Source organism: Suillus discolor, assembly GCF_016758755.1.
Source record: "Suillus discolor strain FC423 chromosome Unknown F5147scaffold_87, whole genome shotgun sequence".
NCBI lineage: Eukaryota > Fungi > Basidiomycota > Agaricomycetes > Boletales > Suillaceae > Suillus > Suillus discolor.
In genome coordinates, this window is record NW_024541334.1 from 105,667 (window position 1) to 130,929 (window position 25,263).

A 25,263-nucleotide genomic window follows, 5' to 3' on the forward strand; every position below is an offset into this window, starting at 1 on the left:
TTCCTGAACTGCCAGCGCTGGCATGAGTAGATGGACGAGGGCCAGCTGAAGCCATCTTCTTGGGTGCCATGGGTGGATGAGGTTGGAATGGAAGTGAAATGAACTCATTAAATATAAACTTGCCAAGTGCAGCCACAGCAGACGTACTAGTAATCATTCTCTGCCCATGCATCCATGTAAAAGTATCAAATAATGGTAGGGGTAGGTCATAAATATGTGAAGTGGGAGTGATTTTTCCAACCATTTCGATCTTTCTCCCATGTTTTAAACCCACCATCAGTATGCATCACCAGAGATGCCCTCCCATCCAAATAATCCAAATTGAAATGAGTAGTTTCTCCTGACCTGAATATCGCAAAGTCCCCATTCCTGAGTTCTGCGACTAGCCCCTGCTCTTTCATCACTAGTCCACCACCAGTGAACTCCCCTACTGCCAGCACTAGGCATAGTTCAAAGTCCTTGGCATCCCTATGTGCCACCATGCACACATTAATATTCACCACCAATGAGAGGAAATGTCTGACTAGAGATCCCTCAGCATTAGGCAGAATGTCTACCAGCTTGACCAGAACCTTATACTCATCGGGAAGGTGATGTGAGATCTGATTGACCATCAACAAATAATTGTTGGAGTCAAATTCCGACTCACCTCTTCTTTGATCCATTCAAATACTTTACCCAAATTAGCCTGGATGTTCAGGTACAGCTGCTATTGAGTAAATGTCTCTTTGGACGTATAAGGTAAAGTCTGTCTAAGGTTAGTTCTTCTCCCTCCAGCAGCCTCTAGGTCATGAGGATGGACACCCTGCAGCGCAGTATGACCCTACAAGAAGCATCAGCATCTAGGACTAAAGTATAATGTTTTAACTTACCGTTAGTCCATAGCGATTCCAGTGACTGAAGTGTGTGCATCTAAAAGGCTCGTTCGCCTCTGCTTGCAAATTGATCTCCAGATCTTGACTTTCTTCAGAAACAGACATAGCAGTCTGATCCTTGAAATGTCCAGGCCATCAAAAACCGACTTGAGCATCAAAAATAAGGACAATCGCATGCTAGAAGGCATACTGGTGCAGATAAGGGCCATCAGGCTGCCATCTGAGTTGGAAATATCCAAGGCCCCTGGAATGATCGATATCGGAACCACTAGAAAAGTATCAGCCGTTTTGACGCCCCCAGGATAGAAAGTAGACAGCTGTCTCAATCTATATGAGCATATCTACGCCAATAGAACAAGCAAACTCATCTTCTCCTTCAGCTCATATATGTCCCTCATCACCATGCCCCCATCCTCCACTATCCTGCACTGCTCTATTGTCCATAACAAGTTCTTCACCCTGTCGTGGCTTCCTGGGAAGTGAAGGTTGCTAGGGTGATTATGATTGAACGTGGTTGAAATGCAAATGGCAGAGGAGGCCGTAGACCCTGTACAAGGGATGATGGGTGCTGGTGGTGATGCTGTGAAAGACGTGAAGAGTAGGGCCTCAGGCTGCTGCATGATGCAAGTCCCACTTATGCCATTCTCCAGGCTGATTGTATCCTCCCAACATGGTATGTAGCAGGTGTTCCAGTACTTTCTTGACCGCTTTGGAAGTGTATAGTTACTTTAGAGAGTTATCACATGAGTCTAATGCTGAAATGTTCCTGGCAATGATACTCACTTGATTGGTACAGAATCAATGAAGCGGTCAATATATCTGATGCATGTACAGTCCAGCTGGTGAGAGACGGACCCATTGATCACATTGGGCATGCTCAAGGGAAAGCGCTTCCTCAATGCAGCAATAATAGGTATGATCTTCCCTTAAATAAGACACTGCATCTCCGGAGCTTGTGTTACTAGTGAGACTCCAGGTTTAACGCAAAACATAACATGTATGACATACCAGCACATTTATCTGGACGACGCAGCATCTTCCCAACTTCCCAAGATACTTCTGCAGGGGCGGTGGTGATGCTCCACCGCATGTCTTTGGCTGCGATCAGAATTAATGCATAAATGGAACCACCACCTGCCAAAAGCATGAACTTGACCCCAGATGAGATCCAGAAAAAGAAGCTACTCCACGCTGGTCTCAACCCAGGTTCTAAAGGCATTATCCTAGCATCGTAGAATTCTGTTATTGTAGAAATTGATGGGTGTGATCGTATGGTACTTTGAATTAAATTTATTGCATGAGCACAAGTAATGCAAGAGCATGCCAAACACATACCTCAGACAATTCACTGCTAGCTGCTGTTACAGGGATCTGTAACACCTACTAGAGCCCCAGCTCTCCCTACGCCTGCCCCCGCTCTGCTAGACTCCCCGCACGGCGGTGCGCCGCCCGTGCCTAGAAAGACAGTGGTCTGGACCGCTGTGACCCCGCCCCTGGCGCTATGACCCCGCCCCTGGCCTAGACGGCCTTGTACCTGATCCATGAAGGCTGTACGCCTCATGGACACCCTAGATCAGTGCATGTATGCTACATGTCGCTTCATGAAGATCCGGAGCACGCCTGGCGCTTCCTGTACCTATGCGCAGCTGCCCTTGGTGCAGCATGCTTGATCAGAGGTTAAGCCTCATGTACTTATCTGAACCTCATGTCTTGTTATCACAGATCATAGATATACTATTGATTACAGACTGAGCTAGAATACTTGTAGTACTTCCCTATAAGTAGACAGGATTATCATACTTAGACTTTACTTTAATCTACTAGGTTCATCCCCAGAACTTGCTCATCTAAGCCTACCAGCTTCCTTGTGTGAGACCGCACTTCTAAGTCGCCCCCATACGACTTAGCACGTATCCGCTAGCCCTGCATCTCGACGAGCGCCGTCTTACCGAGATCGCCGGAGGAATCCTTGACGTTCCGTCAAGGCTAGACCACGCTCAGCTTCAGTAGACTCACTCGAGTCGTCGCTGAGAAGACCTATCCTAGTTCGCACACGCCGACCGACGGTCAGCGTAACAGCTGCAGTCGGCTCACCATAGTCATGAAGCTCCATCCCACTCCCATCCCAGAATATGTACGAAAACATTCCACCAGACATAGTAGTCTGGCTCCAGTCTTTGGATCATTCTCCCTGGCTTTGAGGGTGCCAAGCACACTGGAGATCCATGAGGTGAGATCCGTTCTATGAGAAGTGTTGAAGGATGCTATAGAACCGATGATCGCTTTGGCCAAAATGTTGGAGGAACGTGCCGTGTTCTCTCCAATGGTCCACCGTGCTCCTGTGACTAACCAGCCACCCCTCCTTGGGCAATATGGATCGTATGCAACATGTGTGCGTGCATGGTTGGGTGCAAGGTGGAGCTGTAAATGGGTGACAGCCATTTTTACAAATTACAAATTGAAAAAGAACTCACCTAATCTATAGGTGATTGCCTGTCTTGAACTTCTTCTTCAAATCTGTGAGCAGGAAAATAGGAAGAGTAATGCGATAACAGCCGGTCCTTCAACAGGGAGGCCTCATCATTACTTATCAGTTGCAGGGCATTCACAATGAGATTGACATCCTCTTTGGTCAGTGGAAATGTCATGGGAGATGTTGTGTTACAAAGGCGGGTTTTGGGTGGATGCTGTAGACGTTGAGCGGGAGTTCCCAAATTTGGGAATTCTAGACCTTGTAGCGCCTTTGCACCCCCAGCCAGCGCAAAATTCCCACACTTGTAGCATGGATTGCTTCTACCATGCATTCCCAAGTTCAACATAGCTCAGTGTCTTTGCCAGCTAGTCTTCCTAACCTGGTCTGCGCTGATCGAAATCGAAATCTATCTTTGCAATCGATGAGATCAGTGCCAGCTGAAATGATGGCTGCTAAGTGCGCAAGGCTATGTCCTCCCACTTGAAGCTTTCCATCGGATCAGCAAAGTTTCGTACAATCCACTGCAACTTCACAGCATACAACATGTAGAACATGGTGAGTAACAGCTCAACTGCGGTGATGCAACTCACGCATGGGAAATTTCTTTTCTTTACAAGCCCAACCAACCCCACCTCCAAGAGATGATTCAAAATCGAGTTTATCATCATGTAGGCCCCAAAATTATGATCTTTCTAGCAGTGTAACTGACATTCTGCTCACCAGCACAACTCCATTTGGGGATATGGAGCCACAAACTTCATATATCCCCGAGTCTCCGACCCTATCATGCTGCAGTTCGGCCGCTACGGGGCTCACAGATGTCCTTGGGATTTGTGTCTCCTGTTGCATGGTCCATTTTCCAATCCCAAATTCCTCAATGACGATATCATAAACCAAACGAAGCTGACCTTCATCAAGGAGCGCCAGTATCACGATTCGTTTTCCGCACTTAGGGAGGCACTTGTCAGCAGTACTGTGGCCAGGCTATCGGACACCGACCTGAGGGACATAGCTCATATTATGCATGACAGGGGCACCAAACTCTGTGCGAGGAAACTCGTGCCAACGTCGAGGAGGGGAAGAAGTTTGTGGTGAATTACCTTGTTGAGCATCACGACATCCCCGAAGATGACACTCAAGTGGTGACAACAAAGTGGTATGATGAGGTATGTACCTACCATTGGCAATAAGTTCACAACCCATTGATGCAAACTACTACTTTGACAGGTTGTTGAATGTCGTCTCTACTCCAGAAACAATGGTTGTGAATTTGATAAGCTGTCGCTGCAAGGAGGTATGATGAGTTGGTGGGAAACCGGATACTGCCCTGCTTTGCTTGGGGGTGACAAGCTTAGGGAGAAAGATGTGGTCAAATTTTGTAACAATGTTTGTAATATCCGATCCTGTAGCTTGACTTGATATTCATGCATGTCTCATAGACCGGTGTTGCCATGGATAAGATGATCGTTGAGGTTCAGGGCTATGATATGGTCGAAACACTCAGTAAGGATGCACAGGAGTGGCGCGACACTAGCACCACACTTGTCTTCCCCTTGAGTGGTGGCAACGTCACATCTTGCCATGGGTCCGGGTCTCGCAAGTCTGATGCTGTCCTGATGAAGCAGGCACCTCACACGGACACCTTTCAGTGGGCCAACTTCATCTCCATGATGGAAATCAAGTACCACAATAATTCGAAGCTCAACAGCAATACGATCAACTACATGGGCGAAATTGCATGTCTTGTTCTGACCAACCAAATCAATCGACAATACTTCATGGGTTTAACCTTGTTGGGTTCTAATCTCTCCATCTGCGTGCACACCCGTGGAGGATCGAGCATCACCGAGCCCATTGACATCTATCGGGACATTGAGAAGTACTTGAAGATCATCGCTTGGTTCAAGTACGCAGATTTGGAACTTTTGGGTTACAATATGTCCATCTTGGAAAAGCCCGGGGGCGGCATAGAAATGAGGTGGCCGGCAGCTGAGTCAGACACAGAAGAACTGGCCGCTATGATTGTATCAGTCATCTACAACAGCCAATCCGGCATTGGATGATCTACCAGGGTCATGGGAATTTCTTACATCCCCCCTGCACCCCCCAGTTCACAACATTCAATTCCCCAAGTCGAGCACCTGATTTGCAAAGACGTGTGGCAGAATGTAAACCTTTACTCAGATGCCAAAATTCACCAGTTGCTGGAGGATAGTGAACACGTTGATAAGGCTAAATTGAAGAACGGTGAGTGCAGAGCAAAGACCTATAATCACATATTGATCTCAATGAGTCATTAGATGTCCCTGACACTATAGAGGAAACTGCTCATGAAGTCGAGCTTACGAAATCGTTGTACACACTCTGGAGCGCATCACCCGGATGGGATGCTGATATCTACGACAAGTATCCCCTGCACCTTCCCATATGTGACAAACAGTTCTCCTTGGATCCTGTCATATTCACAGACCCCAAGAGCGGTGAATCGCTCCCAGACACCACGGTATCTATCTTGTGGTGAATGGCTGGCACAGTTGACCCCTTGGTCCACCTTCGCACTTTTTTCGCACCCCTGCCATGAAATGCACTTGGTTCTCGTGTCGCCGGGAACTTCTACATTGTATACTAGGAGCACTGCTAGGCAAGTGTATATGTTTGCCACTGAGTCTGCCTCACTGATCAATCTTTCCAGGTCATCTTGAAGCTTACAGGCGTGGGATTATACACCGAGACACCAGTGACAGCAATGTTTGGATGTGGATTCCTCAAATTGACGAGCGGTTTGCAGTTCCTGAGTGGATAAAAGAACAAGATGGCAAAACGCACTTCAGAATAGCGGCGGTCAACCCAGAGTGGTTTCCTAGGCGTCCTGGGGTGGCTGGTGATTTTGGCTTAGCGCTTGACATGTTGGAGAGTAAGAGCGCTGCCAATGGAGTTGTTACCACTGTGTGTCCTCACCCCACTATTTTTTCTTTGTAAACTCACTTTCTCAGGGAACATTCCCTTTTGGCACCAGTGCGGAAAATGAGGCTCCTAGTGTCACACACGACCTCGAGGCCTACATCTACCTTATATGGCTCATTGGGGTAAACTTCAAGGGTCCCTACAATGACGTCCAACATTGGCCTCCTCCTGTCGAGAAGTGAAGACCCATCCCCAACAATGCAGTGTCTATGTCGGAGGCAGACAGGCTCACTGCCGAGAAATTTGGCTGTGCTTCTATCAATGAGAAGCGCTTCCCTCCTTCCACAGGTGTTACACAGGTTGGAACGACACGTGTTCTTCCCAAGCGTGAGGAAGACAAAGAGTTTTGGATTCGTCAAAGGAAAGTCCCAGCATGGGCAAAAGTGGGTACCTACGACCTTATGACAGAGACTGTGAAGATGGACAAACTATGTCTGGATTCCTCGGATTTCATGGGAGCGCTTCAACCATATTGGAAGGTTGGCACACTTTGTGATGGCTGGATCAAGTTGTACAACCTGCTGTGGCCGACAGACAAAGATGGCAGGGCTGTGGAGGAGAAGCGCACAAAATTGACCCATGCATGGCTCATCGCCGTGATAAGAGAGATGATAGCTGCCATACCAGCTGCTGTTGATGGTGCACCAAGCCAGGAGGTGGTCTTGGATGCTTGGGAGAGGTATTCCGCTGTGTGTGAGGAATGATAGCTAGATGAGAAGGGGTGAAAGGGGGAGACAAGGGTGAAGTGGGGTAAAACTCAAATAGACCTCTGGATGCGAGTATATATTCGGCCCAAGGGGATTGCTACTGAGAACGATTCCTCTAAGTAAAATATGGAGGGGAAACTTAAAAACTGGTAAGAGTAACTGAGAGTGGAAGAGCGCGCGATGTTGTGCTTGAAGCGATGCGGGCGTGAGCGAACCACCAAAGGCACGATACGATGTGCGACCGAACGGCTGAAAGTTTGATGGAGTGTGGAGACGCGGGGGAAAAGCCGATGGTTTATATGAACGCACGACTAGCGGAGATGCGAAGGAGATGCGATGCAACAATAATGAGGGAAGAAAGTTCTGACAATAGATGCGATGAGCGATGCGTGAACGATAGCATGACCGTTAATATAGCGCACGATGTAGTTGGCTGAAGGTTTTGGACTTAGAGTCTGAGTATTGCATGCAAACAGATGATAATTTTGATAGTGGGAAAGAAGATACATGAAAAATCATAAGTCTAAGGTATATATGATAGCGCACGTAGCGCTGTTTGGAGCCAAGAAGATAACAGTAATACATATTAAGGGTCTATAATGCAAGTAACGAGATATACACGATATCACCTTCACAATTATAATCAGTCTAACGTGAATGAGATAAAATACGCACCAATGGACAAGCGGAGGACATGGATAGGACAGAGGAAGGACACATGACGGAACTGACAAAAAGCGGATGCGAACCGAAGCATGCGCGTGAGCCACGGCCATCGGCCGACGATAGGAAGGATGTGCGCCGTGGTAGTGATAGCGCGCGCTGCGGTAGGACCTGAGGGACACTGCAAAAATAGCCTCTACGAGGCTACAAGGACTACAAGTCCTACACCGCCTCCATCAATCAGCTGGTAAATGTGCAGACATTGAAGATCCGACAGTTCCAACCTGTCAGCGTTTATCCGGCTGAATACCTTTCAGGATCTTGTCAGGAATTACCACCGCCATCATCAAACCCTTCGCAGGCTGCACCTTCTTCATCGACTTCTGAGCCATTGATTTTTATCCCTTACATGCCCAACTTCAATGTCCCAGGGCCTCAGATGCAACCACCTACTTCATCTAAAACGCGCACTTCTAGCAGGCGCTGCAGTGGACACGTGGGCATGGGCACTGGGAGTGGGTCGCAGCGGGGCAGGGCAGCACCTACTGCACCTGTGCTATCACCGCATCAGTCACCGCATCGGTCTGCACACTCAGCACATTGGTCTGGAGGGCTGTCTGGGACTTCTCATGTTTCCACAGACCCTTCGGTTGGCAGTACATTGACAGGGGGTCATACTTCTGGGTCTGGGTGTTACAGGCATCCGTAACACCTACAGGAGCCCCTGCTCTGCCTACACTAGCCCCCGCTCTGCTAGACTCCTGACGCGGCGGCACGCCGCCTGCACTTAGAAAGACAGCGGTCTGGACCGCTGTGACGCCGCCCCTGGTGCTATGACCCACCCCTGGCCTAGACGGCCTTGTACCTAATCCATGGAGGCTGTACGCCTCATGGTCACCCTAGATCAGTGCATGTATATAGCATGTCGCTTCATGAAGATCCGGAGCACCCTTGGCGCCTCATGCACCTATGCGCAGTCGCACTTGGCGCTGCATGCTTGATCAGAGGTTAAGCCTCATGTACTTATCTGAACCTCATGTCTTGTTATCATAGATCCTAGATATATTATAGATTACAGACTGAGCTAGAATACTTACATGTAGCACATATAAGTAGACAGATTATTGTACTTAGACTTTACTTTAATCTACTAGGTTCATCCCAGAACTTGTTCAGCTAAGCCTCCCAGCTCAGCTGCCTAAGACCGCACTTCTAAGTTGCTCCCCGCTTCTTAGCCGTATCCGCTAGCCCTGTATCTTGACGAGCGCCGTCTTACCGAGATCACCGGAGGAATCCTTGACATTCCGTCAAGCCGAGAACCACCCTCAGCTTCAGTAGACTCACTCGAGTCGTCACTGAGAAGACCTATCCTAGTTTGCACATGCCGACCGATGGTCAGCGTAACACTGGGTCTGGGTGGTCTGGAGTCACTCGAGTGTCCAACACTGAGAATGAGAACAAATGTTGTCGCAGGTCTTGATTAAGGTCAATTTGAGCTGTGCTTTTTGGGAGTGATATGTTGACTATTCATAGATTACACCATTTATGTGTTTTTGTTGTAACAATGTGTATGCTAGTTTGTCATTGTCTGTAACAGTGAGGAAAGGGTCAGTACAAGGCCTGGAACAAGACACCCGACACATTTCCATCTTTGGACATGATTCATTTTTAGGATATCAATGATCTGGTGCACACTCACAAGACGCGTCCATTTCTTATCTCACTTCCACCTGATCGTTTTGGCTATGACTGTGTTCTGCTCTGCACTCCATGCTCTGAATGTCAACATTGAATGTGTTCATAGACATGATGATGATCCATCAATCTGCCCTGCTTGTCATAAACAGTTAGGCTCTTCACAAGGAGTTGCAGCTCACCTTTCCACCGCTAGGTCCTGTCAATGGTACAAGAAGGGTAAGATGAGGGCATTGACCCTTCCAGGACAATTCGGTGTGGATGATGAGGTAGAGATGGGAGAAGTGGATGAACCGCTTCCTGCTGAAGGGGATGAACCACTTCTTTCCCAAGGGGATGAGACAATTGACACAGCCGATCCCACACAGGTCATGCAGGATTTCCAAGATCGTCTCTTCGATCTTGTTCCTATACCATCCCATGCTCCTGACCTACAACATCACAGACACAATCCTGATGAAAATATCGACCTGAGAATTGAAGTCCCCCACCACACAGCTGGACGAGTTACACATATGGATGAAACAGTACACCAGAGGTGGAGGAGGGAGTTTTCTGGAACTGATGAGGAAGGAGATGTGTCTATGGAGGATGTTGGACTCGGAGAGGGATCATCAGCTGCAGTCAATAGGTTCGCACCTTTTGCTTCTGAGCTGGACTGGAGGGTAGCCTGCTGGGCGATTCGGGATGGCATAGGGCACAAGTCTTTTGACAGACTTATGGCCATACCTGGAGTGCGTGCTGTTTGTTATGGTATTGAGTTCATCTTACTGACTTTCTATGACAGGTTGCTGAGAAGCTTGGTCTGTCGTACCAGAACATACGCGGCTTACACAAGATCATTGATGAAGTACCTCCTTGTGCTACATGGAAGAAGTGAGAGCTATGGTTCAAGAATGACCTGGAGGATAAGCACATAGTCTATCACCGTGATCCCCTGGAGGCTATCAAGACATTACTGGGTAATCCGGTGCATGCTGAACATGTGGTCTATAGGCTGAAGAAAATATTTAGTGACGCATCTCAGAGTGAGAGGATATATAATGAGATGTGGACTGGGGACTGGTGGAATATGGTACAGGTGAGTAACGAGTTCACTACACATTCTAAATGCTTACTTTAGTTTTCTCTCCAGGACAGGCTACTATCTGGAGCATGCGTTGCTCCTGTAATCGTAGCCACAGATAAGACTCAACTCATGCAGTTTACGGGTGGCAACACTGCATATCCTGTGTATCTGACTCTTGGGAACCTCCCACGAGCTATCCATCACAAACCATTGCAACAAGCTTGCATACTCATAGCCTATCTGTCCGTCAGCAAGATGGTAGGCAAGCAGCTCACTAAGAAGCAGAAGTCAACAAGGATTCAACAACTGTTCCATGACTCAATGTGAATTGTCCTGGAGCCACTGATAGAGGCAGGAAAGAAAGGGATGGAGGTGACTGGGGGGGATGGCAAGGTGCAGATAATGTACCCCATCTTGGCTTGCTATGTCGCAGATTATCCAGAACAGTGTCTGGTAACATGCGCCAAGTATGGGACATGTCCAAAGTGCCAAGTAAATGACAATGAGATGGGTGAGAGAGAAGCAGCAGGCTGGAGGACTCAACACAGGACTTCAAAGCTCAGACGTATTGCTAGGGAGAAGGCGATGTAAGACCTATGGTCTTTGCGGCCTCATATAGGCCTTTTTGTGTTATCCCTCTGGTTCTAATTGTAGTATGCGCTACCATTGGTATAGCACGCATATCTTATATCATTGGCCAACAGCCGCGGCTCGCGCGCCCGCTTCGGCTAGCGTCGGCTTCTCTTCAGATCCGTCGCACGTCCTCTGTCCATCCTATCCATATCCTCCACTGGTTCATTGGTGCGTATATTACTTGATTCCCACTAAGCTAACAATGTTTCCCAAGCTATTCCATTTATATTTTCATTAAATGTGTCATGGGCCCTACTTACATACATCTCACTACCTACTCGGATCCGAATATCGCTTATGCGCACATACATATATCAGATACTTAGAATTTCCATGTACCTTCTCTCTCCCATCAGAATTTATCACCCGTTTGCACGCAAAAGCTATAAGCCGTGACTAAAAGTCTAAAATCTTCGGTACTCTCTCGCGTGCACATTTCTATTGGCGGCAATTGCCTTGCGCTCACGTATCTATAACATCCAAACACTCTCGGCACTCATCATTGCTCAGCTCCGCCCTCGTGCCCTCAGCACCTCCTCGCAACTCACCTTCGACTAAACCGCGCGTTTTCGTGTTTCATCATATCGCGGCCGCTCATGCTCGCATCGTATCGCATTGCATCGCGTCTTATTAGCGCTTCGTCTAAGCGTATATCGCATCGCATTTTCAGTGGCTCGCTCGTGCTCGCATCGCATCGGCATCAGCTTTCGGCTTTCGCGTATTCGTTTAGTCTCAGTTACCCTTATTAGTTTCTACGTTTCCCCTCACACTTTTACTTAGAGGAATCATTCTCAGTAGCAATCCCCTCGGGCCGAATCTATACTCGCGTCCAGAGGTCTATTTGAGTTTTTACCCCACTTCCCCCTTTCTTCCCATTTCACCCCTTCTCATCTAGCTATCATTCCTCGCACACAGCAACCTCTATCAGCAACTTTCAAGAACTATGCAAAGCGGACAACATATCAGGAGGAGTTCGTCATCCTTTTTGGGAGGACTTCCCTCATTGCGATATCCACATGGGTATCACCTCAGATATTCTTCATCAGCTGTACCAGGGAGTTGTCAAGCACCTGGAACACTGGTGCACCAGTTTAATGATGACTGCAGAGTTGGACCATCGCATAAGATCACTTCTGCCTTGTTTTGGTGTATGACACTTCAAGAATGGCTGGTCTCAGCTATCACAGGTGTCAGGAAAGGAGAGGAAAGATATGGCACGCATCCTTCTTGGATGCACCATGGGCAAGGCTCGTTCCCAGGTAAGTTAGCTTCACCTTCCTTGAGTCCTACATCTACCTTATATGACACGTTGGGGTGATGATGCTATTCACTAATTTTCCTGTGCGTTTCAGGTGATAGTCTGCTATAGAGCTCTACTAGACTTTATCTATGTGGCCCAGTATCCCACACATGATGACTCTACCCTCCAGTATCTCACCGACACCCTGGATGAATTTCATGCAAACAAGGACATCCTGCAGGATCTTGGAATACGCAATAACTTCAACATACCAAAGTTTCACTCCATGCTGCACTACGAGGAGTGCATACGTAATTTCAGAACTACGGATAATTATAATACTGAAATGTTCGAACAATTTCATATAGACTACGCCAAGGAAGCATGGAGAGCATCCAACTTTTGCAAAAAGCTTCCTCAGATGACTCAGTGGCCGAGTTGCCAGGAGAAAATAGTCATGTTCCAGAGCTACATCTCTCACTATCAATCAGAGGAGGAGAGGGAAGAGGAGGTCAATGAAGCTGCGGATGGAAGAAACCAGGACGTTGGGGTAGTGACAGCCAAGAGACCAGCTGCTCCCTCCCAGACCCTTTCCAACATCCAAAACAAGCATGGTTGTCCCTCTTTTTCATATCACTTGCGCATTTTCCTCAACAAATTTCTTACTAGAGGAGATTCTATACATTGTACTCAACTTGGCAATGCTTTTCTTCCTTTTGATCAGCTAGATGTTTGGTATTCTTTTAAATTCTCACTAGATACTCTTGGGAACGACATAGATGGCCAGAAAGGTATAGATTTAGTCAGGGCGCAACCAGGTAGAGGAGAGAGTCCAGGGAGGTTTGATGTGGTGGTGGTTGCTCACAAGGATGGGGCTGAGTCTACTGGACTTCATGGTGTGCCTCCATATGTTTCTAATACTTGACAGCTCTAAAGCTCAGCATTTCTTTATTGTATTTAGGAATGAAAGTTGGTAGGCTGAGGCTTATATTCTGCCTTTCAGAAGTAATCGGCCTTTATAATGAAGCTCCTGCAGTCTGGCCAAAGCACCATTTTGCATATGTAGAGTGGCTAACTGTGTCACATTCACCTGGCGCCCATCACAACATGTACTCAGTTACCAAGCCTCTCCCTTTGGACACTACTGGACATTTGCCTGGTGATATTGTCCCTCTCTCTACTATACGACAGTCTTGTCAGCTTATACCACACTTGGGAGCTGGTGTAGGATGGACTGAGCAGTGGAGATCTAACAGTGTACTTAATGCATGCCCCACTTTTTTGCTTTACAATTGGTCTAGTAAGTATGTGTATCAAACCCTATGGTAGTACATGCTATTGGTGACTATATTAGTTCTTTTCACCTACACCAAGTGTAAAAAAAGCTTCTATATGACATCTATATTCAATTATATTCCATTAGTGTACATAGTGGTACCATTTGTACATAGAGTCAAATAAAACCAAAAATAGTAAAATCATGTTTTCCTGATGTGTCAATGCCACTTTGCAAAAATTCATGGATGAGATCGAGGACTTCAGTTTCATTCTGAACGGTGGTCATATCTATTGTGAGTAGACTGTCCTGAATGAGTCGGTGCATCTCATTGTTGGTGATATAGCTTTAAACCGGTCACAACCACCTCTCTTTATCCATGCGCGTTCTGCTGAGATTTAGATTTCTTCAATGTGATCATGACATCAAATCGTGATACAGATGGTGTATGACTATGTTGATGTGACTGGAGATACTCCGATTCTACAATGTGCCCTTCCTTTGGCTGATGTCAGTAGTCTACTCTGTTTGTAGAGTACGGATTCTGATTATCTGTACAAGCTGAGCTTGCCTGGCCAGCAAATAATTGTACAATTAGAGTTACAAGCCCGTACACCAACTGGACCTACATGATGGCGCACTACGCAGTCACCAACACTGCTCCTCGACCTGAATCATATCTCACATGTGGGTTATTCTGGCAAATTCAAGTCTCCTACTTTTTTTCTCAATGTGCCAATATCTAATATTTAGATTATCTGACTGCTCATGACCCAACTCTTGCTACGCCCCCTTATGGATGGTCAGGGTGCTGAGCTTTACAGTGAGCTTGCATCTGGTGCTGAGACTAGATGGGATTACAGTTCATGTGTTGAGGCTATCCCTCACCTTGGCAACCCTGGCCTGCGCTTGTTCAATGTGAAGAACAACATCTCAATCTGTCTTAACAGTATTCTGTGTATGTCAATTTGTGGTTGTGCGTTTTAGTTGATGGGAACTTTGGGATGACAGACAAGGCCAAATTGCCTCTTGCTGAGCTTTACAGCATGTTGAATGCGACTGCGTCAAGCAACCATCTCCAGGTCACTACCGGCATTCGTGAGGGTATCCTGGACCTCCTTTGGGACCCAGCCAAGCTCGCTTTTTATGATTTTAACCTGACTTTGAATGCCTGCAACGATATATTTATGGCTGCAACTCACTATCCTGTTGTGGATGACATCATCCCTAACAAAGTCCTCACTTTTCAATCCCATGCATTTGGTTACAATGGTAGCTCTCTATGTATTTTCCATGTAGATCTTATGACACATATATTACAGGGACACCCCGAGCTGTTGGCCCCCACTGCAGTACAAGACTACGAATGTTGCTTCGGTAAGAAATACTGTTGGTTTCCTGTATCACTCACTCATGACATGTCTCAACATCAGCAAACCTCCCTTGGATGAATCGACAAATATACGCCCGCTTCACCTCACCTTTACCTCATACTCTTCCTCGTGTTTAGCCTTCATCAAGGCATGGTCACTTGAGGAGTTCATGGTCCCTAATGACATTCGAGAATGCTTAATAATGTAGTCACAATTGCGATAGAAATGCGAGTCGTGAAGTAAGAGAAAAGAGACGAGTTAATCGACGCCTTGTTTGGAAACATTGTGGAAGCTCACAGACTCTAGTCTGTAGTGTTGTCAATACTGGTTGCATGGCTCTGTCGTCCCAAGAAGCCAGCACACGTGATTGAATAGAGATGTCTGCTGACTATGTCCTAGTGAGCTTGGCTTCAGGTGCGAAAGTCCTAAGAACTTTGCTGCTCCTTTTGACACATTCGTAAACTAAGCATCCGCAGCATCATCTTGACTACATGTATGATAACGCGGAACGAGTCGGGCGGCCAATGATATAAACTGACACAATGAAGTGATAAGTAACTGTAAACACACTCGAACAGCCCTGTGACATGCTAGTTCTGCTATGGTGAAGATGACTCGCCTCCGACGGTTATAACAGAATCTCAGCGCAGGTCATACAGGTGCTATAGCTAGTAGATACTAGAGCTATGCATCATGTGAGATCGCATGTGGTAGAGATCATTCAAGCAAATTCTGAGAATCAAATAAGATATAAACATACGATCTATTCCTGTGTATTTCTCCGTTGCATCCAAAGACTTTCCAGCTTGGTGCACCTGCAGCTTATCAAATCTGGACCTCTGTCAGATCCCCGAGCCAGGAGACCAGTCCAACCACTTAATGTGTGTCGGCTAGAGCAAGTCTGAGCGGGTGTTTGAACCCAAATCCACTATAATTGCTGGTCTTCATTAATAGCCAACAGCTGGTCTTACACCGTGTCGCTTGGTCAAGATTACATAATTGTGTCGCCTCCAACTACATAGCAGCTAGTGGCTTGGGCTGCCATATCATAAATGTCAACTTCGGGTCTCTTCTCCTTCAGCACACGGTATATAGAGCTCGAAGACCATTAGTTTGGGTTTCCACTCGTATAGGACTCAGACTACCATATCTTGCTGGTGAGTATTGTCTTCAAATCAATGGCTCAGGTGAACACTGAAGACTAAAGTTCAGCATCCATGCTAAGCCTTGCGCCATCGAGTTGAGGCACTGCTGCCAGTGTGTATGAGCGACAAAGTTAACATCATCCCTCATCCTTAGACACCCATGATGATGGCCAATTGAATCAAGCGAACTTGCAGGAGGAACGATCGTCTTTCCACCATTAGGCTGTGAAGGCAAACTAGCACTATTTGAGTCTTTTTCTATGTATCTATGTACTTTGATCCCAACTCACTACTGACTTGCAGCAAATTCAATTCTCATTTTCGGTAGAGACGACATTCACATCCAAACAACACGCTGATACCTGTGACACATGTCTTCAAGGATCGGAAGGAACAGAACATCATGGAATCAATCTCGATCCACCGACTGCAGATCCATTGGTGCTGCCCTGATTATCCTAAGCCACATTGAGGTTGTTTTGAAGTACTAGAAGACCTGTTAATGCTTCAAAATGCCATAAGTGAAATGCCCAATTTTTTGAGTGTACTGCCCATGCAAGGCTGACTCGTGAATCAACAGCTTGCGATACTCTTCGATTGGTTCAAATTTACTCTCTGGTGTTGCAAAAGGACACATCAGAGCCTTGTCAATGGGACTAACTACTTCGTGCTTGTCCTAGTACTGGCGGGGCACAATGTCGACTGCAAACGGACCCCCATCTCACACCCACCGTGTCCTTGAAATTTGAAATGTATGCATGTGATTATTGGAGCTCTTATCTTGAGCTCCAATTTCATTTTAGTTATCTACCTTGAAGGAGGTCATCGCATCTCTGGCACAGGAGTACTCTACTCTGGCTTCTGCACCTTCTCAACTTCACGCCTGAGGCGAGGACAGATGAATTTCTGGCGCCCCAAGATAAGATTGGGAGGCCTGTACAAAGCTGCTGTGTTTCTGGGTCAAGATGAATGCATATCCATACCTCATAGACTACGAACATAGCTTCGGTAAGACAAGCGCAGAATCTGCACTTGAGCACCACAGGCCATACCCTTTGTACGTCAAAATTGATGGTGCTCGAACAATGTACCAGTAGGCAATCGGTGCACACCCTGTTCAGAGTAAGGTTAAGTTTTGCTGCGTCAGAAGGCAGACCTGAGCTGTTTGTACAGTCCCGAGATCGTTAACAGCGGAGTATGCACCTATGCTGCAGATGTGGAAGACGTTAGGAACAACCCCTACAGCATCTTCTCCGGGTAAGCAATCGAACAGTCTAGATCTGCTTGGTGTTGATGGTGCTTGGATATTCTCATCTTCGCCTATTTGGCTTGATGCCGCTGTGATCCTGCCAATATGAATGCCAAGAACACATGTTACAGTGGACAGCATCTGTCAGGAATATGTATGCATTGGCATCCAGCCACTTGAATTAACATCCATGTTCAAATTAATAGTAGATGCCAGTTGGATTGCCACACTCATTTGGATGGATATCCTGGGATTGAGATGTCCATAAATATTTTGATCCTGGAATATCTGGAACTCATCTGAGATATCCAACCTGTCTCTATAGCTAGTTTCCATGTACCTGATTGATCATCGGGTCTAAATGAGGATCAAAATGACCTCTGTTTAGATTGGAATCCACACCACTTTGACATTTGGACTAGGTGTTGTACTAGGAACATTATTTTAAATATGATTACAATTTTTCTGATGAGTGAAGTTTAAATACAAGCAACATTCAATTGATGTACTGAGACAAAATTCTGGTGCTGACCACATTGTAAATACCAACACACTTTTGATATGCTCTGAACTTAAAGTAGGTGAAACTACAAATTTAATAGATTTATTGCTGGAAATTTTAAAATATTAGTGCCATAAACAGTCTATTCAAATCTTGAACAAAGGTAGACTTTGGTGAGGGAACAAAGGATAATCTAAGTTTGATCACTATTTTAAATATTGTCTCACATGAAAGTCAAAATTTGACCAAGATATTTTGGTAACAAAAACATTGGGAAAAGGGTAACAAAAATACCAACTTTTGTGTCAGGACAAATGATGATAAAAGTCATGAAAAAGTTTGTTTATGTCAGGGTACAAAGTCAAAAGTTTATCTAGGTTTTGGCTGCAGAAAAATTGTTTGAATTGTTCAAGTATCTATTGCTGCAATATTGTGAATGAAAGCTAACACAATATTTAACTGAGATCAATATTTTTCATCATGGAGAAGTGGAAAAAAAGCCTAAATTTTATCTAACATTTTGGGTGTCACAAAACGGTGAAATTTATTTTAACCTTTTTTAGGATCTTTTCAACATTTTTCACTGCGAAAAAGTCATCCATGCTTCCAGTGTAGGGAAATTTCTGCTCATGTAATAAGGTTAGGCACCTTGCCATCTCAGGTTGTGACTACTGTCCACTGTGCCTGGACTACAGCCTCCTAGTACCACACCTAACCTCCAGCCTGCGCCCTTCCATGTCTCACGTTAGGCTCACTTAGGGATTAGCGTGGGTATAACCTGGGGTATCTGAGGTGATACCCTTACCCTTACCCACCAATATACCCCCACCCACCATGTGGGTGTGGGTTTTTCAAAGGGTACCAGAGATAGATACCCCTACCCACACCCATGGTGGGTATACCCCAGGGTAACACTTTTTACAATCACATATATCACCATTTAAAGGCAAATGTACAACTTCAAAATTTTATACTTATCCATCACTCCTATGGTAATCAATCTGGGGATATATTCCCATAGGTTTAGAGTTTAAGGTTCATGTCTAATATGTGTTACTAAGTTTCAAAATAAGTCATGTTTGCTTACATACCCACCACCAGGGTATGGGTAGGGGTATGGGTACCCAAAGTACAGACCCCCACCCATACCCCAGAGATACCCACACCCACGACCCATGTGGGTTGAGGATACCCATGCTAATCCCTAGGCTCACTTGGCGCTGCCTCAAAACCTTGCAACCTTGCACTGACTCGGACCCCTGTGCCAGCGCATGACCTCCCCAAGACCCTCCTGTTGTTCCCTACTTGAACTGTGTTGCATCTGGAAAATGGAGTGCTTATTTGTCATTATGTTATTATATTACACTACATGTACCTTGTTCTTGTCAACATTTGGGAGCTGAAGTACTTCGGAAGGGTAACAGGAAGCTTGTCACTCCTTTGAGCATGCCAGCCAGATCATTTCAAGCGGCCCGAGTGACCTGGAAGGAGCTGCAAATATTTTTTCAGCCAGAACTCAACCCTGGTCCATCCCCTTTTTGCATGATGGACGTCCTCCCATTCGGGCCATCCACGTCTAATGTTACCGGTTTTCAACATTGAGTTCATATGCTTGCGAATGGGATCTTAGGAACCTGGTTTCTGGTAACCGAGAGATTGGTATGCTGGAATGCAGGGTCAAGAAGAATTGAAAGAAATTTCTGTATCAGACCAAGGTCATTTTTGTGTAAGTTTGAAATGTAGAGCGATTTGAATTTAAATACCATCACTCAACTTGAAGGAGGAACCAGCAAAGATGTCCAACACAGAATCCAGTACTAGTGCTGACTCTTGGCCCTCTGACTTTAATGATGGAGCTGAGGTGATCTTGATCAATACTACGTTTGGAGCTCATAGAGCAAGCAAGGGTGTTCATCGCTCAAGGAGCTCCACTCTGCAAAGTCACAAGGACTCCTGCCCTGGCCCAGGTCAGTCACACGGGCAAAGTGGTCCAGTATATTTCTGTGGGTGTTATGCTTATGGTAAGATTTTCAACTTTGAATCATTTGTCCACATACCTGGAGCATTTCACAGATTGGTTTCCAGACTGCAGAAAGGAGTTTTCCAACTTCAGAATGACTACGTAAAGGACACCAATAAGCTGCAGCTGTGTCTCAAGCGAAAAAGGTCACAGTACGAGTTGAATAATGTGAGTATGCCTAGCTTTATTTTTCAAATCATGCACTTACCATCATATGGAGGCTCTGGACAATTTGCCCCAGGGCGGTACCAATCCAGGGAAGAAAGTATCATGGAAACATGACAGACTCAAAAGGAAATTTGGGTACCTAATTGATGAAATTGTGGGTGTGTTAGAAGCTGTGAGTAGAATTGAGGCGGCCATCGGTACCCAAAACGCAATCCTTATTGAGGTCTGTAACATGGTTGAAAACCATGGCATGTGATGTTGCTCGGTGCTTGATAGTAGTTAAGTCTCATTTGATGTACATAGACTCTTCTGGAGCAACATGTAGTAGTAATCAGTATTGATGCCATCCAGGTACTTGACTGGGAACACAAAATTACCTGAGTGAGTGGCTTACACTGGAAAGAAACACTATCATAGTGTCACCTACGTGTTTGACATAGAGATAAAACACTGCAAACATGACATGTGATGTGTGATGACTCAGCCATAGCGCTGCCTTCCTTGTCATGGGCTCGATTGCCAATTGCACTCTATCTGGACCTGGACCACTGGCAATCACAATCGGCATCCAAGACTCACTGGCCAGACAAAAATTGGGCAGCGCCGGACAAGATGAGTCATGGGTCTCGCTGGTTGTGTAGATCAGTGAGTGTTGTTAGTATGAAGTTCTCGAAGGCATGCTCACCTTTTCTTCATCGTCTGAGCGCACTATGTTGAGGCCACGGATGACCTGGTTCTTATTTGTAGGCTCCTAAATGTGCTGCCAAGTTCAGGTGCGCTGGAGAAGCTCATGAGCGCTCGATTCATGATTATGGGTATGTGTCGTCTCTGTCTGGCCCTCGACTCACCAAATCCCCACACCAGGTACCATTAATGGTTACAGGTGCGCTGGAGAAGCTCATGAGTGCTCCATTCATGATTATGGGTATGTGCTGTCTCTCTCTGGCCCTTGAGACTCACCAAATCCCTGCACCAGGTACCAATATGCTCTGTTAATGGTTCCAGATGTGCTGGAGAAGCTCATGATTATAGGTATGTCCCATCTCTGTCTGGCCTTTGAGACTCACTGAATCCCTGCACCAGGTACTGATGTGGCCGGGTCCACTGCTGAGTTTTGGGGACCTTGTACCCTGCTATGACTGCTCAGGTGCACCATCTGACATATTCTCCTTGTGAACTCAGATTTGATAAATAGAACAGGCGATATAATAGCTTATCTTCCGACCTTTGTGCCGACCGCTGTAGAGATACAACAATTGGTGGGCACTACACGAAGTAAGTAGCCAGCAATATAAAAATGTTGTGGTCATGCACAGCCTAGTCTGCTATACTTGCGAGACAAGTGTGTTCAACCCGAGGGGTTTGCTGTATGGTATTAGAATAATCAGTTATAACAAAAGGGAGATAGTCCGAAGCATGGGAAACAAAGTCCGAAGGTATAATTACGAGTCCTATGTCAAAAATGTCGGGTCTGATGTTTTCAGGTTTCGGGTTAGCAGGTTTGCATCGGGTTGCGTCGGGTTAGCATCAGGTTTGCATCAGGAATATTGTTGGAAGTTTTTGTATGGCATTTTAATCCATTAAAATGGCCTAACAATGTATGCCAATTATAACCCATTATGATATAACAGTCAGCATTTTATTGATTGTCACACCATTTTAATGAACATCAAAATGCACATTTTAATGGCGTCCACCTAGTCGTAATATGCATTTTAATGGGTAGCTCTCTGTCTTAATGCTTATTTTAATGATATCCACATTATCTTGATGCACATTTTAACGGTAAACCCCAGGTCTTAATGCGGATTTTAATGATGCCAACACAGTTTTAATACTCTTCTTGATGACAAATTTTGCATTCCAATAAACCATAGCAAGATTCCAATGAGTGTCAAATGTCAATTATTATTGATAAACGTCACATAAATTACAGTAGATTTATAACAAAAACGAAATGCTCGTCCATGTTACTCATGACTCCTCGTTCCTGGTCTTCTGTGGGCTGGCCTCGATTGTCTCCACACTCCAACACTGCGTTCCAATTAACCTTAGACTTGTAAAACATCAAAAGACTGCAAATGCACTATTGCTGGGATCTTCGCAAGGTTTGCTATAAAAAATGCAGATGATGCAGAAAAATTATCGGTGGTGCCAGAAGAGAAAGTCTATGGGTGGAGTTCACCAAGCGTTCCTTAGGAAATTCGAGCCACCAGAGAAAGAGTCATGAGCGATGGTGCTCAATGATGTACATGGTGGGTACATCAGAATAATGCGGACGATGTAGAAGAATTATTGGTGGTACCAGAAGAAAGGGCGAAGCTAGAAGTCATTGAATGAGCATAGGAAGAAGTCGATGGGTGGAGCTCACCAAGCATTCCTTACAAATTTCGAGCCACCAGAGAAAGAGTTGCAAGCGATGGTGCTCGATGTGCATGGCGGAAATTGACAGTCTGAGTCTAAGAGTAATAAGCATTTGATGAGGACTAGCAGTCCAGGCATCCACAGAGAGTTGTTCCTCTGGGAACTTTCGAACACTAGTTCACCGATGATTCGGACGTCGTTTGTGACCCGAGAGCTCACAGATATAATTTGATGGACCAGCAGGCTGGAATCTAATAAGTGTTGAGCGTCGACATTTAATGCCAGTGGGTGTTATAAGTCAGAATCAGATTCAGAAGAGGAAAAAAAATAGTCGTTATGCTAATGTCATCATTAGTAAGCATTGCAATCACATGATCAAGTCACATTTTAATAGAGATGTTGATACAGCCCTAGCGCACCAATCCTCGGGTGAGGGTGAATGCAGGAGGGATTCAGAGGGCATATATGTTGCCAACAAATTGATTACTACTGAAAAAACTCGACTGATACATAAGATGGCTAGATTCATAGTAGGAAGACTCAACAACAATGATCATTTTGCAGTACTAGCATTGCAGGAAGAACGGCAAATATCAGCATCGTCAACAGGAACCTTAGTCCTCTTGCCCCTTGCTGCCTTCTTCTGCGCCTTGGTATTACTAGTACCAGTATCAGCTAGGAAATCCTTGGGAATCTCTTGAACACTTTGGATCCCAACTGACGCAACTGCGTGTGACGTCGCAGCAGTGGGGAGACTCCGAGTTGAGATAGACGATGTAGAAGGCATTGCGGGATCATTGTGAATGGTCGGGGCTGTGAAACTGTTGAAAGTCTGGGGTACTGGAGGTTCAGAGGGAAGTGAAATGGTAAGAACTGCAGGAGATTTGTGGCGTGTCTAGATTCGAACATGTGGTTGAGCGTACAACGAAGCACCATCTGAGTCACTGTCGTCATCAAGTGCGGCCATAACACAATCAAGTGAATCAGTAACATCCTCTACCATAGTACCTGGAGTATTGTTCAACTGTGTCTTCACAATGCCATCAAAGACATAAGTATTGATTTGCTGCACGATATCTTTGATGCGATCATGTGTCCATTTGACAACAAAGAATTTCTTAACAGTTCAGAAGACTGAGTGATATGGGATTGATGATATGGCTCCAACACCATCTCCCGAGAATTCTTGATCGGGAGACAGGATGAAGATGGTGAACCGAACATAATAAGTGCCTGCTCGGAGTGTATTTGAAGTACTGAAACCTTACCGATGTGACACCAAATGCAATTAGGCCAGGAGTGCAGTTTGCTAGCTGCCAAATCTTGGCATAGGGAGGCGGGCCACCACATGCTTTTGGATATAACGACATTTTGCCGCAGACCGCAACCTTGATAATCTTCCAAACAAAATATGAACAATTGCGGATACTTTTTGATTGGCTCTTACCTTTGCAATCACCAGCCAGTTTTTGAATGCTCTCTTCACATTGATGACATTATCAGGGTAGAGTATTGGTGCCTTGAAAACGTCATACACTTTCCCCTTGCCTGCTTCCCATCCGATCAAGTCTGTGACCTGCAGGACAGAAATACAGTCGTATTTCGACATGAAATACTCATTCGGCATGTTGAAGATGCTACCTGCCACGGAACGTAGCCCATTGATAAATGATGACCGAGCTTGCTGCATTCCAGTTCCAAACTGTGTGAGGTTTTATAAGTCGGATTGATTTTAACAATGCAAAGGTATTACGAACCTGATTATAAAAGATGTTTGTTCGCATCCAAGGGTGCAACACAAAATCAATGGATGCATAAAGCTCGGTTACAAGTTTGTCCTTCTCAGTCGATTTTTTTGCATAACGATTTGGATTCGAGATATCAGTTGGAGGGTCAGGACATTCAGTTTTGAAAATGGCTTTGTTGGGAAGGAACATTTCAGTAGTAATTGCGTATTTCTTCACTGAGCCAAGAATGAGCTTCTCGATGTCATTGAGCTTAGATGAATCAGACGCAGTAGAAGGTGCAGCAGATAGACCTGCGGAAGATGGTTGGGATGCTGATGATATCATATTGGAGGATGTCACTTTAAGAGGGCGCTTGCAAGAACGTTTAAGCTGTTGCGCATTGAGGACATTGTTGCTCTCATTCAGTCTTGCGTTGCGCTGCTCAAGCTTGCCATGCTGAAGTTGCAGGTATTTAATATACTAGGTGGAACATGTTAGAACACAGAACAGCAGATGAACAGAAGCCTACCTTTTGGTAGTGTTCCTTGGAAGTGTCTTCATTTGGTGGAGCTACAGGATGGTCATAGTTGTCCTCATCTGAGCTTGAATGAATACCTGAGGATCTCGACGAGTCCAAATCAGATTTGTCAGACATCGGTCAACAATAGGAGGACAGAGTATGTGAAGTGGATGAGACCTGAGAGTATGACTTGCAGGACAAGCAAAAACTATCTCAGGCTGCTGATATTTTATATGTTTGCGAAGTCAAGTGCCATAATGAAACAGCCTGCTTAGTTGCATCTGAACATTGATGTGGTATGAGTAAGTGAGACAGAAGCGAGAGACTGAACAGAAACACAGTAAAGATGCACATTAATTACCGCAGCACAATGCATATGTATTACATGTTACTGTTCTCTGCCTTTGACAAGAGAGCCCAAGAGCTCATTTGTGTGGATGACGGCCTCGCAGTAGTAGGTCATCAAACCGATCAATGCAGTGTTCCACTTGTTGATGATCTTTGAGAAAGTGGTAGAGCCAAAGCTCATAAGGACCTGATGGATACGGTTATTGCTGGACACCGTCATCAGAGACATGGAGGAACACCTGTGCAGTTCTC

The 25,263-nt window shown here is 45.6% G+C and overlaps 11 protein-coding genes across 11 annotated transcripts; 8 read left to right on the top strand and 3 right to left on the bottom strand.

The window, feature by feature from the left end:
- Positions 1 to 206: 206 nt before the first annotated feature.
- F5147DRAFT_585688 (uncharacterized protein) lies at positions 207 to 1,195 on the bottom strand (the record flags this gene model as incomplete). The annotated part of the gene is made up of 4 exons (XM_041431879.1): positions 207 to 651; positions 735 to 823; positions 873 to 920; positions 962 to 1,195. Coding segments are annotated over 4 exons (816 nt in total), but the record flags the coding sequence as incomplete, so codon positions are not given.
- A 459-nt stretch (positions 1,196 to 1,654) lies between these two features.
- F5147DRAFT_585681 (uncharacterized protein) lies at positions 1,655 to 2,022 on the bottom strand (the record flags this gene model as incomplete). Its single annotated transcript, XM_041431876.1, has 2 exons — positions 1,655 to 1,800; positions 1,866 to 2,022. The coding sequence occupies 2 exons, from the start codon at positions 2,020 to 2,022 to the stop codon at positions 1,655 to 1,657; spliced, it is 303 nt and encodes a 100-aa protein (XP_041287035.1).
- Positions 2,023 to 5,910: 3,888 nt separating this feature from the next.
- F5147DRAFT_585685 (uncharacterized protein) lies at positions 5,911 to 6,494 on the top strand (the record flags this gene model as incomplete). Its single annotated transcript, XM_041431878.1, has 3 exons — positions 5,911 to 6,001; positions 6,053 to 6,294; positions 6,342 to 6,494. Coding segments are annotated over 3 exons (486 nt in total), but the record flags the coding sequence as incomplete, so codon positions are not given.
- A 1,219-nt stretch (positions 6,495 to 7,713) lies between these two features.
- F5147DRAFT_779511 (uncharacterized protein) lies at positions 7,714 to 8,447 on the top strand (the record flags this gene model as incomplete). Its single annotated transcript, XM_041442304.1, has 3 exons — positions 7,714 to 7,815; positions 7,876 to 8,264; positions 8,324 to 8,447. The coding sequence occupies 3 exons, from the start codon at positions 7,714 to 7,716 to the stop codon at positions 8,445 to 8,447; spliced, it is 615 nt and encodes a 204-aa protein (XP_041287037.1).
- Positions 8,448 to 9,427: 980 nt separating this feature from the next.
- F5147DRAFT_585697 (uncharacterized protein) lies at positions 9,428 to 9,790 on the top strand (the record flags this gene model as incomplete). The annotated part of the gene is made up of 1 exon (XM_041431880.1): positions 9,428 to 9,790. A coding segment is annotated over one exon (363 nt), but the record flags the coding sequence as incomplete, so codon positions are not given.
- Positions 9,791 to 9,829: 39 nt separating this feature from the next.
- On the top strand, positions 9,830 to 10,114 carry F5147DRAFT_547878 (uncharacterized protein; the record flags this gene model as incomplete). Its single annotated transcript, XM_041430352.1, has 1 exon — positions 9,830 to 10,114. A coding segment is annotated over one exon (285 nt), but the record flags the coding sequence as incomplete, so codon positions are not given.
- Positions 10,115 to 12,050: 1,936 nt separating this feature from the next.
- On the top strand, positions 12,051 to 12,218 carry F5147DRAFT_550192 (uncharacterized protein; the record flags this gene model as incomplete). Its single annotated transcript, XM_041430393.1, has 1 exon — positions 12,051 to 12,218. A coding segment is annotated over one exon (168 nt), but the record flags the coding sequence as incomplete, so codon positions are not given.
- A 72-nt stretch (positions 12,219 to 12,290) lies between these two features.
- F5147DRAFT_585707 (uncharacterized protein) lies at positions 12,291 to 13,648 on the top strand (the record flags this gene model as incomplete). The annotated part of the gene is made up of 3 exons (XM_041431882.1): positions 12,291 to 12,338; positions 12,432 to 13,215; positions 13,281 to 13,648. 3 exons carry the CDS (start codon positions 12,291 to 12,293, stop codon positions 13,646 to 13,648), a joined length of 1,200 nt encoding a protein of 399 aa, XP_041287041.1.
- A 715-nt stretch (positions 13,649 to 14,363) lies between these two features.
- On the top strand, positions 14,364 to 15,176 carry F5147DRAFT_657559 (uncharacterized protein; the record flags this gene model as incomplete). Its single annotated transcript, XM_041434281.1, has 4 exons — positions 14,364 to 14,553; positions 14,583 to 14,867; positions 14,895 to 14,972; positions 15,106 to 15,176. The coding sequence occupies 4 exons, from the start codon at positions 14,364 to 14,366 to the stop codon at positions 15,174 to 15,176; spliced, it is 624 nt and encodes a 207-aa protein (XP_041287042.1).
- A 4,483-nt stretch (positions 15,177 to 19,659) lies between these two features.
- Positions 19,660 to 21,191, top strand: F5147DRAFT_657560 (uncharacterized protein; the record flags this gene model as incomplete). The annotated part of the gene is made up of 10 exons (XM_041434282.1): positions 19,660 to 19,725; positions 19,761 to 19,831; positions 19,950 to 20,052; positions 20,105 to 20,275; positions 20,356 to 20,386; positions 20,537 to 20,697; positions 20,800 to 20,825; positions 20,936 to 20,977; positions 21,029 to 21,084; positions 21,136 to 21,191. 10 exons carry the CDS (start codon positions 19,660 to 19,662, stop codon positions 21,189 to 21,191), a joined length of 783 nt encoding a protein of 260 aa, XP_041287043.1.
- A 1,778-nt stretch (positions 21,192 to 22,969) lies between these two features.
- On the bottom strand, positions 22,970 to 24,798 carry F5147DRAFT_779514 (uncharacterized protein; the record flags this gene model as incomplete). Its single annotated transcript, XM_041442305.1, has 7 exons — positions 22,970 to 23,289; positions 23,350 to 23,533; positions 23,587 to 23,649; positions 23,685 to 23,813; positions 23,864 to 24,118; positions 24,174 to 24,623; positions 24,673 to 24,798. The coding sequence occupies 7 exons, from the start codon at positions 24,796 to 24,798 to the stop codon at positions 22,970 to 22,972; spliced, it is 1,527 nt and encodes a 508-aa protein (XP_041287044.1).
- Positions 24,799 to 25,263: the final 465 nt, after the last annotated feature.